Source organism: Squalius cephalus (assembly GCF_949319135.1).
Source record: "Squalius cephalus genome assembly, chromosome: 16".
NCBI classification, from domain to species: Eukaryota; Metazoa; Chordata; class Actinopteri; order Cypriniformes; family Leuciscidae; genus Squalius; species Squalius cephalus.
The window spans coordinates 27,464,968-27,477,475 of NC_137137.1; the positions used below are offsets into that span (position 1 = coordinate 27,464,968).

General features: G+C 36.7%; 1 protein-coding gene across 1 annotated transcript in view; it reads right to left on the bottom strand.

Annotated features, from left to right (window-relative positions):
• Positions 1 to 12,508, bottom strand: part of mtor (mechanistic target of rapamycin kinase) — a 398,131-nt gene that overhangs the window by 264,285 nt on the left and 121,338 nt on the right. Inside the window, exons 19-20 of the mRNA XM_079897701.1 lie at positions 7,152 to 7,402; positions 446 to 532 (exon numbers count right to left, since the gene is read on the bottom strand). Coding sequence (XP_079753827.1) covers positions 446 to 532; positions 7,152 to 7,402 — 338 coding nt within the window. The remainder of the gene's footprint in view (positions 1 to 445; positions 533 to 7,151; positions 7,403 to 12,508) is intronic.

Here is a 12,508-nt window from a genome sequence, read left to right on the forward strand (position 1 = left end):
ATGTAGATGAAATGAAATGTAGATAGAAATATGAATTTCATACAGCACATATTTTCCTGTAATAACGTTATACAAAAATCACGTAACAGTTTTTACTTTACATGTCCAATTTAGTTTTAATCCAACTGACACGTGTGCTGAGTGAGCAATCAAGCGTATGCAACAGAAGTTCTCTCTCTCTCTCTCTCTCTCATATCTCGGTTTGTTCTGTTGTCTGTTTCTTTGTCAGGACACAACACTGTACTCTGCACATACTGTGTGGTATCGGTTTTTGGTATTGGAGCATTTTAGTTGAGTACGAGTATGAATACGAGTACAAGTACATGAGCACAGTATCAGATTCTGGTACCGGTACCGATACTGAACAGTGCATCCCTAATTAAATGCACATTTTTGAGGCCTAATATTTTGTTTCGGTGGGAAAATGTGTGAATGAATCTCTCACCCGGATTAGTGTAAAGATATCATCCATGTACGGCCGGATGTGGATCTTGACAAAGCACACAACCATTCCCATCTGCTGGAAAAGGAACTGAAAAAAAAAAATTTGATTAAATTAATTAGAGAAAGATACACAGAGAAATAAACGACAGAATATGTACAATCAAAACTTGATTACTAAAGAAATTCCAAAATCAGAAGTAGGCTACTCTACATGAGGTTGATTTGATGTCAGGTTCAATTTAAAGAAATATTTTAGGTAAGGATATTTTTCCTAACAAAATTAAATAATAAATCAAATAATAAACTCTTAAAATTCTCAAACTCTTAAATTCCCAAAATGGCAGCTCAAATTATGAATAAAATGTTAAATGCAATTTAATTTCCTCACATTTTGAAGCATCAACTATATATTTTATAAAATAAAATGAAATACATTGTGTATATTTCATTATCAATCCAGTATAATCCTGTCATAAATAAATCTACATTTCAATGTCTGGTAACAATTTACAATGAGGTCTCATATGTTAAAGGGGTCAAATAATGCCATTTTTGTACAAGCTAATATGATTCTTTAGGGTCTAAATTAAAAGTTTGTAATATACTTTAATTAAAAATTCTCATTAGTATTGTAAAAAAACACTCATTTTACCTGGTCAAAAACAGCTCTGTTTTCAGCAAGCCGTTTAAGTGCATGTGTCTTTAAATGATAATGAGCTTTGCTCACCCCGCTCCTCTGTTCTGTGGGGCGCTTTGCCACAACAACACACGTGGAGTGTTGCCTTGACAACAGTTGAGGGTATATTTTGAAGAATGGCAGCGGGAGTCTCTGAGGACACTGTGCAACCAGGCGCGGATTTATGGGTGGGCCTGACCGGTGGCCCACCCAATCAGATTAATAAAAACAATAAAAAAAAATTATTTTATTAATAATAATAATAATGAATTACTAAATCATTTAATTTTAATAGTTTCCTGAGGACATTTATGTACAGTAGCTACGAAAAATAGCTACAAAAGAAAAATATTATGTCGGCATATCACGTTGCTATCACGCAACACCGCTCTCCGTGGTGAGTCTACACTTTAGTCTACATGCAAGTCGCAACAGACAGATGACCTTCAGGTTTAAAGCAGCCGGGCCGGGAGGGCTGACTTACATGAGTACAAGGCATATGCCTATTTAAATTCACTACCGACGTACCGATCTGCTATAGTTGACATATTTATCAGGCGTGTTACACGTAATTTGCGGGTGGGACATGTCCCAACCACTTTTTGCCAGGGTCGATATTGTTCCCACCACTTTTTTAAACATCTCGTGGCACGAATGTACCAATTCTACAAATAAATAAAACATCTCCAGTTAACTGGCAGAGCATTCATTTCGTTCGTTTTTTAAATAAGAGACGATCTAGCACTGAAATGTGTTTTTTTTTTAATCAAGTGATCAAAGTGCTCGTTGCCGCTGCGATTAGTGGCGCTGATACAGTGTTCTCTCGTGTGGCTCGCGCACACGCCGCACAGTCTTCACTCGGACGCGCGCTTCAATCCGTTGCAGATACTCTCTATTCGTTCTGGTGAAATCACAAAACATAATGCACACAAATGTATCCCTGTTTGATATACAACCATTGATGAACATAATCGGTTTTGATGAGGGGAAAAAAAACTATACGAGAAAAAAAAAAAAAAAACTATACCAGTGCAGATTCGAACCCAGAATCTCTGACACGGTTGGCGACATTTCTACCAATGGACCATTACCAGTAGCACTGACAATATATATTAGGCTACATCTCATTAAACGACAAATTAAACCCCACGTGGCCTACTATTTAAATCGATTGCTGGACATCGTAATGTTATTGTACATATATCTGATTTAACAAAGTTACGCCACTGGGCGTGTATATAAGCTTAAAAAACCGAGGCCCCTCCGTATATTCACCAGGCCCACCTATTAATGAAGTTCTGTATCCGCCACTGTGTGCAACCGTATCAATTTGAACCGGAGTCGGAAAACAGGACGTTTCTGAATGGTTGGTTAACGTAATGTCACTTTGATCTATCTTTGTGTGTCCTGGCAGGGTAGAGTAGTGAGATAAGAACGCTATGTGTTTACTGATGTATACGTTAGTTCATTGACAGATTGAAGTTACAGCTAATGGTCAAGAAAACATTTTTTTCGGTAAATGTAGGCTTGTCAGTGATGCGTAACGTTATCTATGCAGTGTTAGGTACAACTGTCTGTGAGACTATGACAGTCATTAGGCACATAAACAACACATACTCAGACAGGAGCTAATACCTTTTTCAATGTTCTCGTTTAAAAAGCAGTCTGGTGAAATGAATGATTCGCGCAAACATGAGAGCATTGACGTTGATCGTGGGGAATATTCCCTTCAAAAACAAAACTCAGCCACTGCGTATTAAGTGGTTCGGATTTAGGAACATCAAAATGACTGCTGTGTTCGTTATTACACCCAAGAACAGAACACCACAATTGCTCATAAACAGTGCTCCAGCGTATCAACAATGACACGCGGACTATGATTGACAGCTCGCTCACGAGCGAAGGCGGGTCTGTGTTGAAACGCTGCTGTCAATCAACAATCGTGGGAGGGGCGTCCGACCGCGTGACGTCACACGGTCGAAAGGCTTGATTTGAGAGAGGGGAAAACATATAAGAAGATTTAAAAAAAAACACTGGATGGATTTTTATCATTTTATGATGGTTGTGTACAGGCACTGCCAACACACATTTCAGTACAATCAACTTGTAAAATGTGTTGGCATGTACCATTATATGACCCCTTTAAGAAAGCTGTTTATGTTAATGTTAAGCATCATTAATTAATGTATTAACTAAGATTAACTAAAAATGAGCAATACATTTGTTGCTGTATTTATTAGTATTTTTTAAATCTTTGTTAGTTAATAAAACTACAGCTGTTCATCGTTTGTTCATGTTAGTTCACAGTGCATTAACAGATACAACTTTTGATTTTAATAAAGTATTAGTAAATGTTGAAATTAACATGAACTAAGATTAATAAATTCTGTAGAAGTATTGTTAATTCTTAATTCAGGTAAACTAAAGTAGTTAACTAATGTTAACGAACGAAACCTTATTTTAAAGTGTTACCCAATGTCCAAATGATAAATCAATTATTTAAACCATCTCAAACAATAATATCAAATGCTCAAACCGACATTTCAAATCGCAAATCAAATGCTCAAAATGACAACGCAAATGATAAATCAAATTAAAATGAGATATTCCCCTGAGACGTCAATCAAGGGCTATGGGGGAGCTCGGCAACATGACTAGCCAGTGCAATGGATTTTTACAGTTATTTATTTGCCCTGTCACAATTTGGGAAGACCAACTCACAATATTCCCGCACAGTCCATCGAGGCATACTTAATGAATCCTGTCAATGCTACAGAAAACGCAAAGTTGTTCTCTATGAAGATCGAGTTGCTGGCTACTTAATCTAGTTACTTATTCCATTTAGCCTATGCTCGCCATCTATATGTCACACAACACTAACTGTACGGACCTTATAACAAGTCCATTGGGGCTAGACACAAAGCTAATCTAATGGTTAAACAAAATCCACAGTGAATTTTTTCAGTACCAATTTTTTAAAGACTCTAGATCATGTATTGCATGAAACTAACAATTCAGGGACAGCCTAAGCTCATGAATCACAATGATTCATTAAATGGCAAAAGTGCCAGAAGCGGGTCAAAACAGAGCTGCTCGTTTGAACCGCGAGCCACATGGAACATTTATCAGCTCAGCTTAAAACACACGGCAGCGTGAGCTTTGAGTCGGTCAGCGACCACTAAACAGAGCTGTGAGAAGTGATCGAGTTCGGTACAGAGTTCTCCCACACAAACCACAAACCACAAATCAAATGCCAGATGAAACAGCGCTGACATTCTCAACAACACTGATGTGGAAAACAGAATAGATACAGTTAGAATGCTTTTCAATCCACAAGTTGCCAACATTTACAATGATTCACTGCAGTAATACTAACTGAAACCATGGGATTGTGGTAGAAATGTGGGATATTCATAATTAATTTTATTCTATGTACACGTTAAATTTATTAAAGGTAAAGGAGTAAGGGAATAAGTAAAAGTAAGGGTATTGTAGTAAAAGTAAAATTTTTGTTTTTTTGGTTACTAAGCTATAGCTTTTGTGCAATTGTATTCATAACAAAATACCAAAGCAACAACAAGTTACTATTTTACCATGGTTGTGAGGTGCAATGCATGGTTTTAACTGTGGTTAACATGATCCGAATACTATGGAAAACCAAATGTACCACTATAAAAATTTCGTTACTGAACATACATTTTAATTTTCATCTCAACTCAAGCTACTGCTACTGCCACTCCACTCAAACTACTGTCAGAGACAACACATGTAATATTAATTTGTGAAACGTTCACTCTTTGGCAAGTGTTTGTCATGTTCTGATAATAAAACCACAGTTAACAATCTGGTTTCTACAACTTTCACTCAGGAGCAAAAATCTGCCTATAAACTTGAAAGAAATAAAGATTTAACATAATCATGATAATTATCGATATCGACAGATTAATTTGGCATTAAGCTCCACCCATAGCCCTTGACTGACACTCCTTAAGGTGCATCTCATTTGAATTTGATTCGTCTTTGTGATGTCAATTTAAGCATTGACTCTTTTGAGGAAATAAATTCTAGTTTAATTATGACAGGTTTATGCTGAATTGATAGTGAAAATAAAATATCAAACACAAACAGGATTGTAAAGTTTGACAAGAAAAACTTTGATGTTGGCTTGACGAAGCTTTGTCTAAAAGTTTTAAATTGTTTTAAAAGCTTTAAGTTTAAAAGAAAAAGAAAAAAACATCAGACCCTAAGAACCCACATTATAAAACATTAGAACCCCATTAGACATTAGAAACTTCTAAGAGTCTTCTGCTTGTTGCAAAGAATTGTTAGCATGTTTTCAGCACGTTGTTAAGCATTGCTAGGATGCTTTAGGGTTTTACTAGATTGTTTTTAACATGTTAAGCAGTTTTCAATGTTCATTGAAGTTGTTAAAGTGGGAATGAAACAGAAGTTGCGATAGTCTTTTCTTCCCTATTGTGATGTATATCCGAGTATAATGCCTTCTCAAACTATAAAAATAGGCAGGAGTGGATTTTGTCCATCGGGAATTATTGGATCATTGGATTGTTGTTGTTTGCTATTGCTACATTCTCATCTGAGTGGCAGGTTTTCCCACCCTCATGTTGGTAAACACGAAAAGAGAAAGGATGTCTTTGCAAGAGGGAAGGGAAGTTATTTAGATTAAAGATTACAGGGACATGAATTTAAAATTTTAAATACTGATGTGCACGAATAAATCATTTATAATAAATACTGCACTAATCTATAAAAAAATAAGAATTGTCCAATTTAAGAAGCTGGATTTTGAAAGTGAAAGTCAAAAGTGAAAGTCTCTTCTTTATTGAAACAATCTTGTGAAGTATCCTCTTTATGTTGTGATTTTGAGCTGGGTCATAACACCATAATAATAAATTCAAATGCTTTATATTGGAAATAAGACCAAAATATTGCAACCTGCACCTGCCCCCTTTATTAACTCTATAAACTGGATTACTTTTTGAGCCAAGCAAAAACATCAAGCCAAAAGAAGCTCGTTATAATAAGTGGACATTGTATTAGTTCAAGAGAGTGCTCTGTGAAGCAGTCTTCCAAGCATAAACAAAACACAGTGCATCTTTCAAAGGTGGTTTGGTTAAATGTGCTGGACATAACGAGTCTTTAGTTGCTATAATATGACTTTTGTCAAAAATAGTGGATAATAGGGAGCGACACACAAAAACGTCAAATTAGGGGATTCAATCCAGTATTTAAATGTAACTGGTGTTCCTGAAACTTTACAGTCTGTGCTTGGCCTGTGTGTGTGTGTGTGTGCGTGCGTGCGTGCGTGTGTGTGTGTGTAAAGCCATATTTAACTGTATTTTTATCACAGTTTATATTTCCCCAAATGAGGAAATCTCAAATACAAATGACAAATGTATTTATTATTTGACCATTTAAGAATTTGATTTATCATTTGAGAAGAGGTTTTTAAAATGTATCATTTTAATTTTATCAGGATAAAACTTCCATATCTAGGTTCAGCACAAATTCAGCTCAGTCGATTTTAATTCAAACTGCTTTACAGATCAAATAATACACAAGTTTTAACAGAAGAATGAATTTAAATGCCTTTATAAAATAATTATTATCTTCACATTTATGCTTTTAAATCCTTCAAAATTTAGCCCTAGATCACTGAAAGTGCCTCACTTCAACCTTAATTTTTTGCTTTTGTCATAAAAGATGTTGATTTAGCTTAACTTGTGCTGAACTCAGAATATTCCTTTAAAAAAAAAAAACAAGCCTCATTGACTGATTGTCACAGACGATACACCACAGTAATAGAAGAACACATTATGTGTTGCAATGCCTTGGCAAAGCATCAACATGTTTTTGCACTTCTGTTTGATACATTTCTGATTGCATTTGATTTATACTATAACGTTCAATTCTAAATATTATTTGTACAAAGCATTACTTCATAAACAAAAGAGTGACCAGAAAGATCAACAGAAACTCATTGCACTGAAAAAGTACATTTACAAAACTGTACCTCTCTGATGCTGGCATCACACACTCTGATGACGTTGAGAAAGGTGGGCATAACCTGAGGCAGGAACTGCACACATTTCAGGCCAAGCGATTTGAAAATGAAGGTGACAGCCTGCACCACCATGGTGTGGTGATTGGACAGCGACGGGTCACGCAGGATACGCATCAGAGTCACTATGGCAACTGCTGGGTAAAACTCATCTAGTGGCAGGTTGCCCATGTTGACCAGCATCTCACTGGTACTGTAGTCAGCTGTTGAGAATAATAACATCGAAATGTTAGATGGTAAAGAATATTTTGTATTCCCAAATCATTTCTAATGCATATTCTCATATTTTTTTAAAAGATTGTTCTAAAAACAAAACTCAAAAAACAAATCAGCATAAACATAACCTCAAAAATTAGTATAACCTCCAAATTGTCTTAAGATATTTATCATTTTATTGGGCCGTTAATATTAAGCATTACATAATATACACTCACCTAAAGGATTATTAGGAACACCTGTTCAATTTCTCATTAATGCAATTATCTAATAAACCAATCACATGGCAGTTGCTTCAATGCATTTAGGGGTGTGGTCCTGGTCAAGACAATCTCCTGAACTCCCAACTGAATGTCAGAATGGGAAAGAAAGGTGATTTAAGCAATTTTGAGCGTGGCATGGTTGTTGGTGCCAGACGGGCCGGTCTGAGTATTTCACAATCTGCTCAGTTACTGGGATTTTCACGCACAACCATTTCTAGGGTTTACAAAGAATGGTGTGAAAAGGGAAAAACATCCAGTATGCGCCAGTCCTGTGGGCGAAAATGCCTTGTTGATGCTAGAGGTCAGAGGAGAATGGGCCGACTGATTCAAGCTGATAGAAGAGCAACTTTGACTGAAATAACCACTCGTTACAACCGAGGTGTGCAGCAAAGCATTTGTGAAGCCACAACACGCACAACCTTGAGGCGGATGGGCTACAACAGCAGAAGACCCCACCAGGTACCACTCATCTCCACTACAAATAGGAAAGAGAGGCTACAATTTGCACGAGCTCACCAAAATTGGACAGTTGAAGACTGGAAAAATGTTGCCTGGTCTGATGAGTCTCGATTTCTGTTGAGACATTCAGATGGTAGAGTCAGAATTTGGCATTTACAGAATGAGAACATGGATCCATCATGCCTTGTTACCACTGTGCAGGCTGGTGGTGGTGGTGTAATGGTGTGGGGGATGTTTTCTTGGCACACTTTAGGCCCCTTAGTGCCAATTGGGCATCGTTTAAATGCCACATCCTACCTGAGCATTGTTTCTGACCATGTCCATCCCTTTATGACCACCATGTACCCATCCTCTGATGGCTACTTCCAGCAGGATAATGCACCATGTCACAAAGCTCGAATCATTTCAAATTGGTTTCTTGAACATGACAATGAGTTCACTGTACTAAAACGGCCCCCACAGTCACCAGATCTCAACCCAATAGAGCATCTTTGGGATGTGGTGGAACGGGAGCTTTGTGCCCTGGATGTGCATCCCACAAATCTCCATCAACTGCAAGATGCTATCCTATCAATATGGGCCAACATTTCTAAAGAATGCTTTCAACACCTTGTTGAATCAATGCCACGTAGAATTAAGGCAGTTCTGAAGGCGAAAGGGGGTCAAACACAGTATTAGTATTGTGTTCCTAATAATCCTTTGGGTGAGTGTATGATATTAAGCATTACAACATAACACTAACTACATATAATATATTTTATTATTCCTAGGGATGAGAACAAGTACTCCAAAGTGACAAAAATTATCAATAATATAAACAATGATCAGTCATGATTATACGTGACATAATTTTTTTCTTTCTGAATTAGAAAGTCAGCAACAACTCTAAAAAAAACTCTGAAATAATGAGTCAAAAAGGGACGCTGTATTTAATTTAATAATTACGACATCTTTTTTGGCAGCATTCATCACATATGAGAGCACCCATACACAAAATGTGTTTACTCTGGCAGCACACACAATTTTTTTCCCTTAACAGTTTTCAAATATGTTTATTAAATATTCTTCCCCAATCTTGACAGAACATTATACTACAACTGCAATATTGCAGTTGCAATATTGCAACCTTATGCACCAGAGAAATGAGGGCGCCGCCATCTTTAGAATATTGTCTTTTAACTTCCGTTTTGCGGTCGCTCTGTATATTTCTATGGCATTGCTGTCCAGGAGTAATTAGCTTTTGAAGTGGATTTACTTAATGTAAATTTAATGAAAGTTATCATGAGGACTGTAATGTTTAAAGCAGATGACTTAACAAATGCCAGGCGACCGGGAAGACTTTAAAACATTAATTATTCATTAATAAACACACAAAATCGCTGTGAAAATACAGACCGGAAGTTAAAAGACAACGAGAGCAGCGCTGAAAAGGGGCGGGGCTACATAAGGTCTATAGAATAATATTAATAATATAGAATTTAATTCATGAATATATACGGTACAGTGCAAAAGTCTTCTGTGCTTTTGATTTTGCAACAAAAATGTTTAAAGAATTGTAAGATATAAATTTGCAATTTGCAATTCTTAAAATTATATATCGCAATACTGTTTTTTTTTTCCCTCAGAATTAAAAGATATAAATTTGCAAGAAAAAAAAGAAAAAAAAGAAAAAAGTCAGGTCCCAATTATCTTTTTTATTCTGTGGCGGAAACAAGCTAGGAAGGTGTCACTAGGAAATATTAGTTTACATTTCCAAACATTAATTTTGCTATTAATTGTACAAGTAAGATTTTTGTAAGCATAAGGAGTCAGACAACAGACAGAATGGTCCACACAAAGCTAAAGATTTAGTCGGTTTGGGATTACATAAAGAGACTGAATTCATAAGAATGATAATTCTTTTCATAATTGTCAACATCGCCAAGTCAATTTTCAGAAGTTTACCTGCAAAGATACCTTAAAAAGCTGTGTGCAGGTGTACATTGGACAAAAGCAGTCTAAAAGCCAGAATGTGGTTATACCAAATATCGATTTGACGGCATTGTAATTTGATCTTACGCAGTAGTGGCGCCAAAACTATGGGATAGCCGGTCAGTTAGTGTTAGAAATGTCACAACAGTAGATCATTTTAAATCAAACCTTAAGTCTTATCTATTTGCCATTCTTTTAATCAATGATGCAGTGTCACATTATTTGGTTTATTGTTTGTTAGTTGTCATATTCTTAAGGCACCGATATACTTCAAGCGAAATTGAAGAATGAACTGATGTGATGTAATTTCAAACAAAATCAGGCTGAAACTAAGTTCGTTTGGAGTTCATTTTTGGAGTTCGAAACAGCTTGCCAAAGCGAACTTTCAGGAAAAATTAGCTTTGGCTGGTAAACACCTTTGTACTACCATTGGTCTGTGGTGATTAGGTAATCGGTGTAATCGGCTCCGCCTTCGTCTCTCACGTGAAAATCTTTTTTGGTTCATTTGGCCTGTTCAGTCGGTTGAGGTGAGACCTATTTTTTTTACAGTCTATGGGTGAGACATCAGCGAGTGAAAACATGAATGCACTGATATATAAATAGTGATGATAATATGCTTTCCTTAAGCTTTATTAAAACGCTTGCTGTTTTCTCAATTTTGTTGTGTGTTTATTTTGTTACTAAGAGGAAAGCGTGCAGCACATATTTACATATTCATCTAAACATCACTCTCAGCAGAGTAGGCGGCATTGAATATTCGATAACAGTATATCGCTGCTCACGTATTTCGAAATTCGCTTTACCCCTAAACGAAGAACGATAAAGAACTTCGCCATGTATATTGGGGCCTTTATTGTGTTTTATGCTATATTATGTAAAGCACATTGGTCAAAAGTTGTTGTTTTAATTGGTGCTTTAAAAATAAAGTGACATTGACTTAGTTAATAGAAGCTAATTGATAAACAAAATCTACTAAGAACATTATTTTTGAAAACATCCTCACATTATACATTTTTTCACAAGTGGCTAAAATGTTACATAGTACTGTAAGTTTTGCAGGTAGATTTCTCCAATTGTCTAGGATATGCTGCCAAAGTTCTTATGGATTTAGTCTGTTTCAGTTTTCCTCTGTTTCTTAATGAGAGAGTTATTTTATATGTTAGAATTGGAGAAATAAAATATTAGTAATGAAAGTCTTCTAAATAGGCTACTGACCAAAATTATTCAAGATCCTGACAGCCGGTTATAAACTTTCTTCCTGCCCACCATTCACTGAGCTCACCTTCAGCATTAAACTTGCTCCCACTTTGCCCATTGCTCTGTTATCACAATAAGAGGATCAGCAGGCAGTTCTCAGCCTATGAGAAGATATTTTTCTTAAAGTGGGACAGGAGAAAAAGTACAGACCCAGACAGAGCTGCCCCAGATGGTGACCTTTACTTTAACCTAATGCATCACTGGAGAGATATCTATACTTCCTGCTGCATGCTTCTTTATGAGGCCCTGCTGTTAAAACTATTTATTCTCCCTGCACAACAGGAGATGAAGGTTTGAGCTGCTGGACACTGATACTCTGAAGAACGACTAATGAAGAAAGACATTTGCCATGAGGAACTGTAATACATGACCCACTCAATCTTCAACCTTCGCTCATGGACCCACAGAACATTTTTAAGCTAATATTGTCAAGTGTCATGTGACTAGTACAGCTAAATGTTTGTGACTCTAGAGCCTAAATAAAATGTCATCAGAACGATGGTGATCTGGTGGCACCTTGGCAGCCAGATAGTGTAGTTACAGTATCTACCAGCTGGCAGGTGTCAATGGATCAATGATAATCAAGAAAGCCTTAAAGCAGGGTTCCTCAAACTCGGTCCTGGAGGGCCGCTGTCCTGCAGAGTTTAGCTCCAACTAGGGGTGTGCGATATGACGATTTTTAATCGTGGACGATTAAAATGTCTCCACGATCTGCTTTTTAAGAAATATCGTAGTATCGTGCATCTACCAGTTGCTGTTCTGGCGCCTCTGTCCCACTGAACAACGCGACGTATATTCACATAAAAAGTTTACGCAGCGGAACGGGACACTGCAGTTCACAAAAGTTCATAATTTGCATGTGCAATAATGACTTGTCGGTTAAACATTTAATTCGCGTGCTGATGCGCGTTTCTCAGTGCGTACGTTAAGTTACATGTGAAGCTCACATGCACTAAAAGCCTGGATACGTTACTGGACTAAGTTATCTTTCGAGTCTTATTGTGCTAATACTGTCAAATACACACAAGGTTTACATAAAGTCGGTTATGTCTAAAGTGAAAGCAAACTTGAGAAATTTGAGAGAAAATCTGCTTGTCAAATGCGTGTATATTAGACGCGTCGCGCGCAGCTCTTAAAGAGACA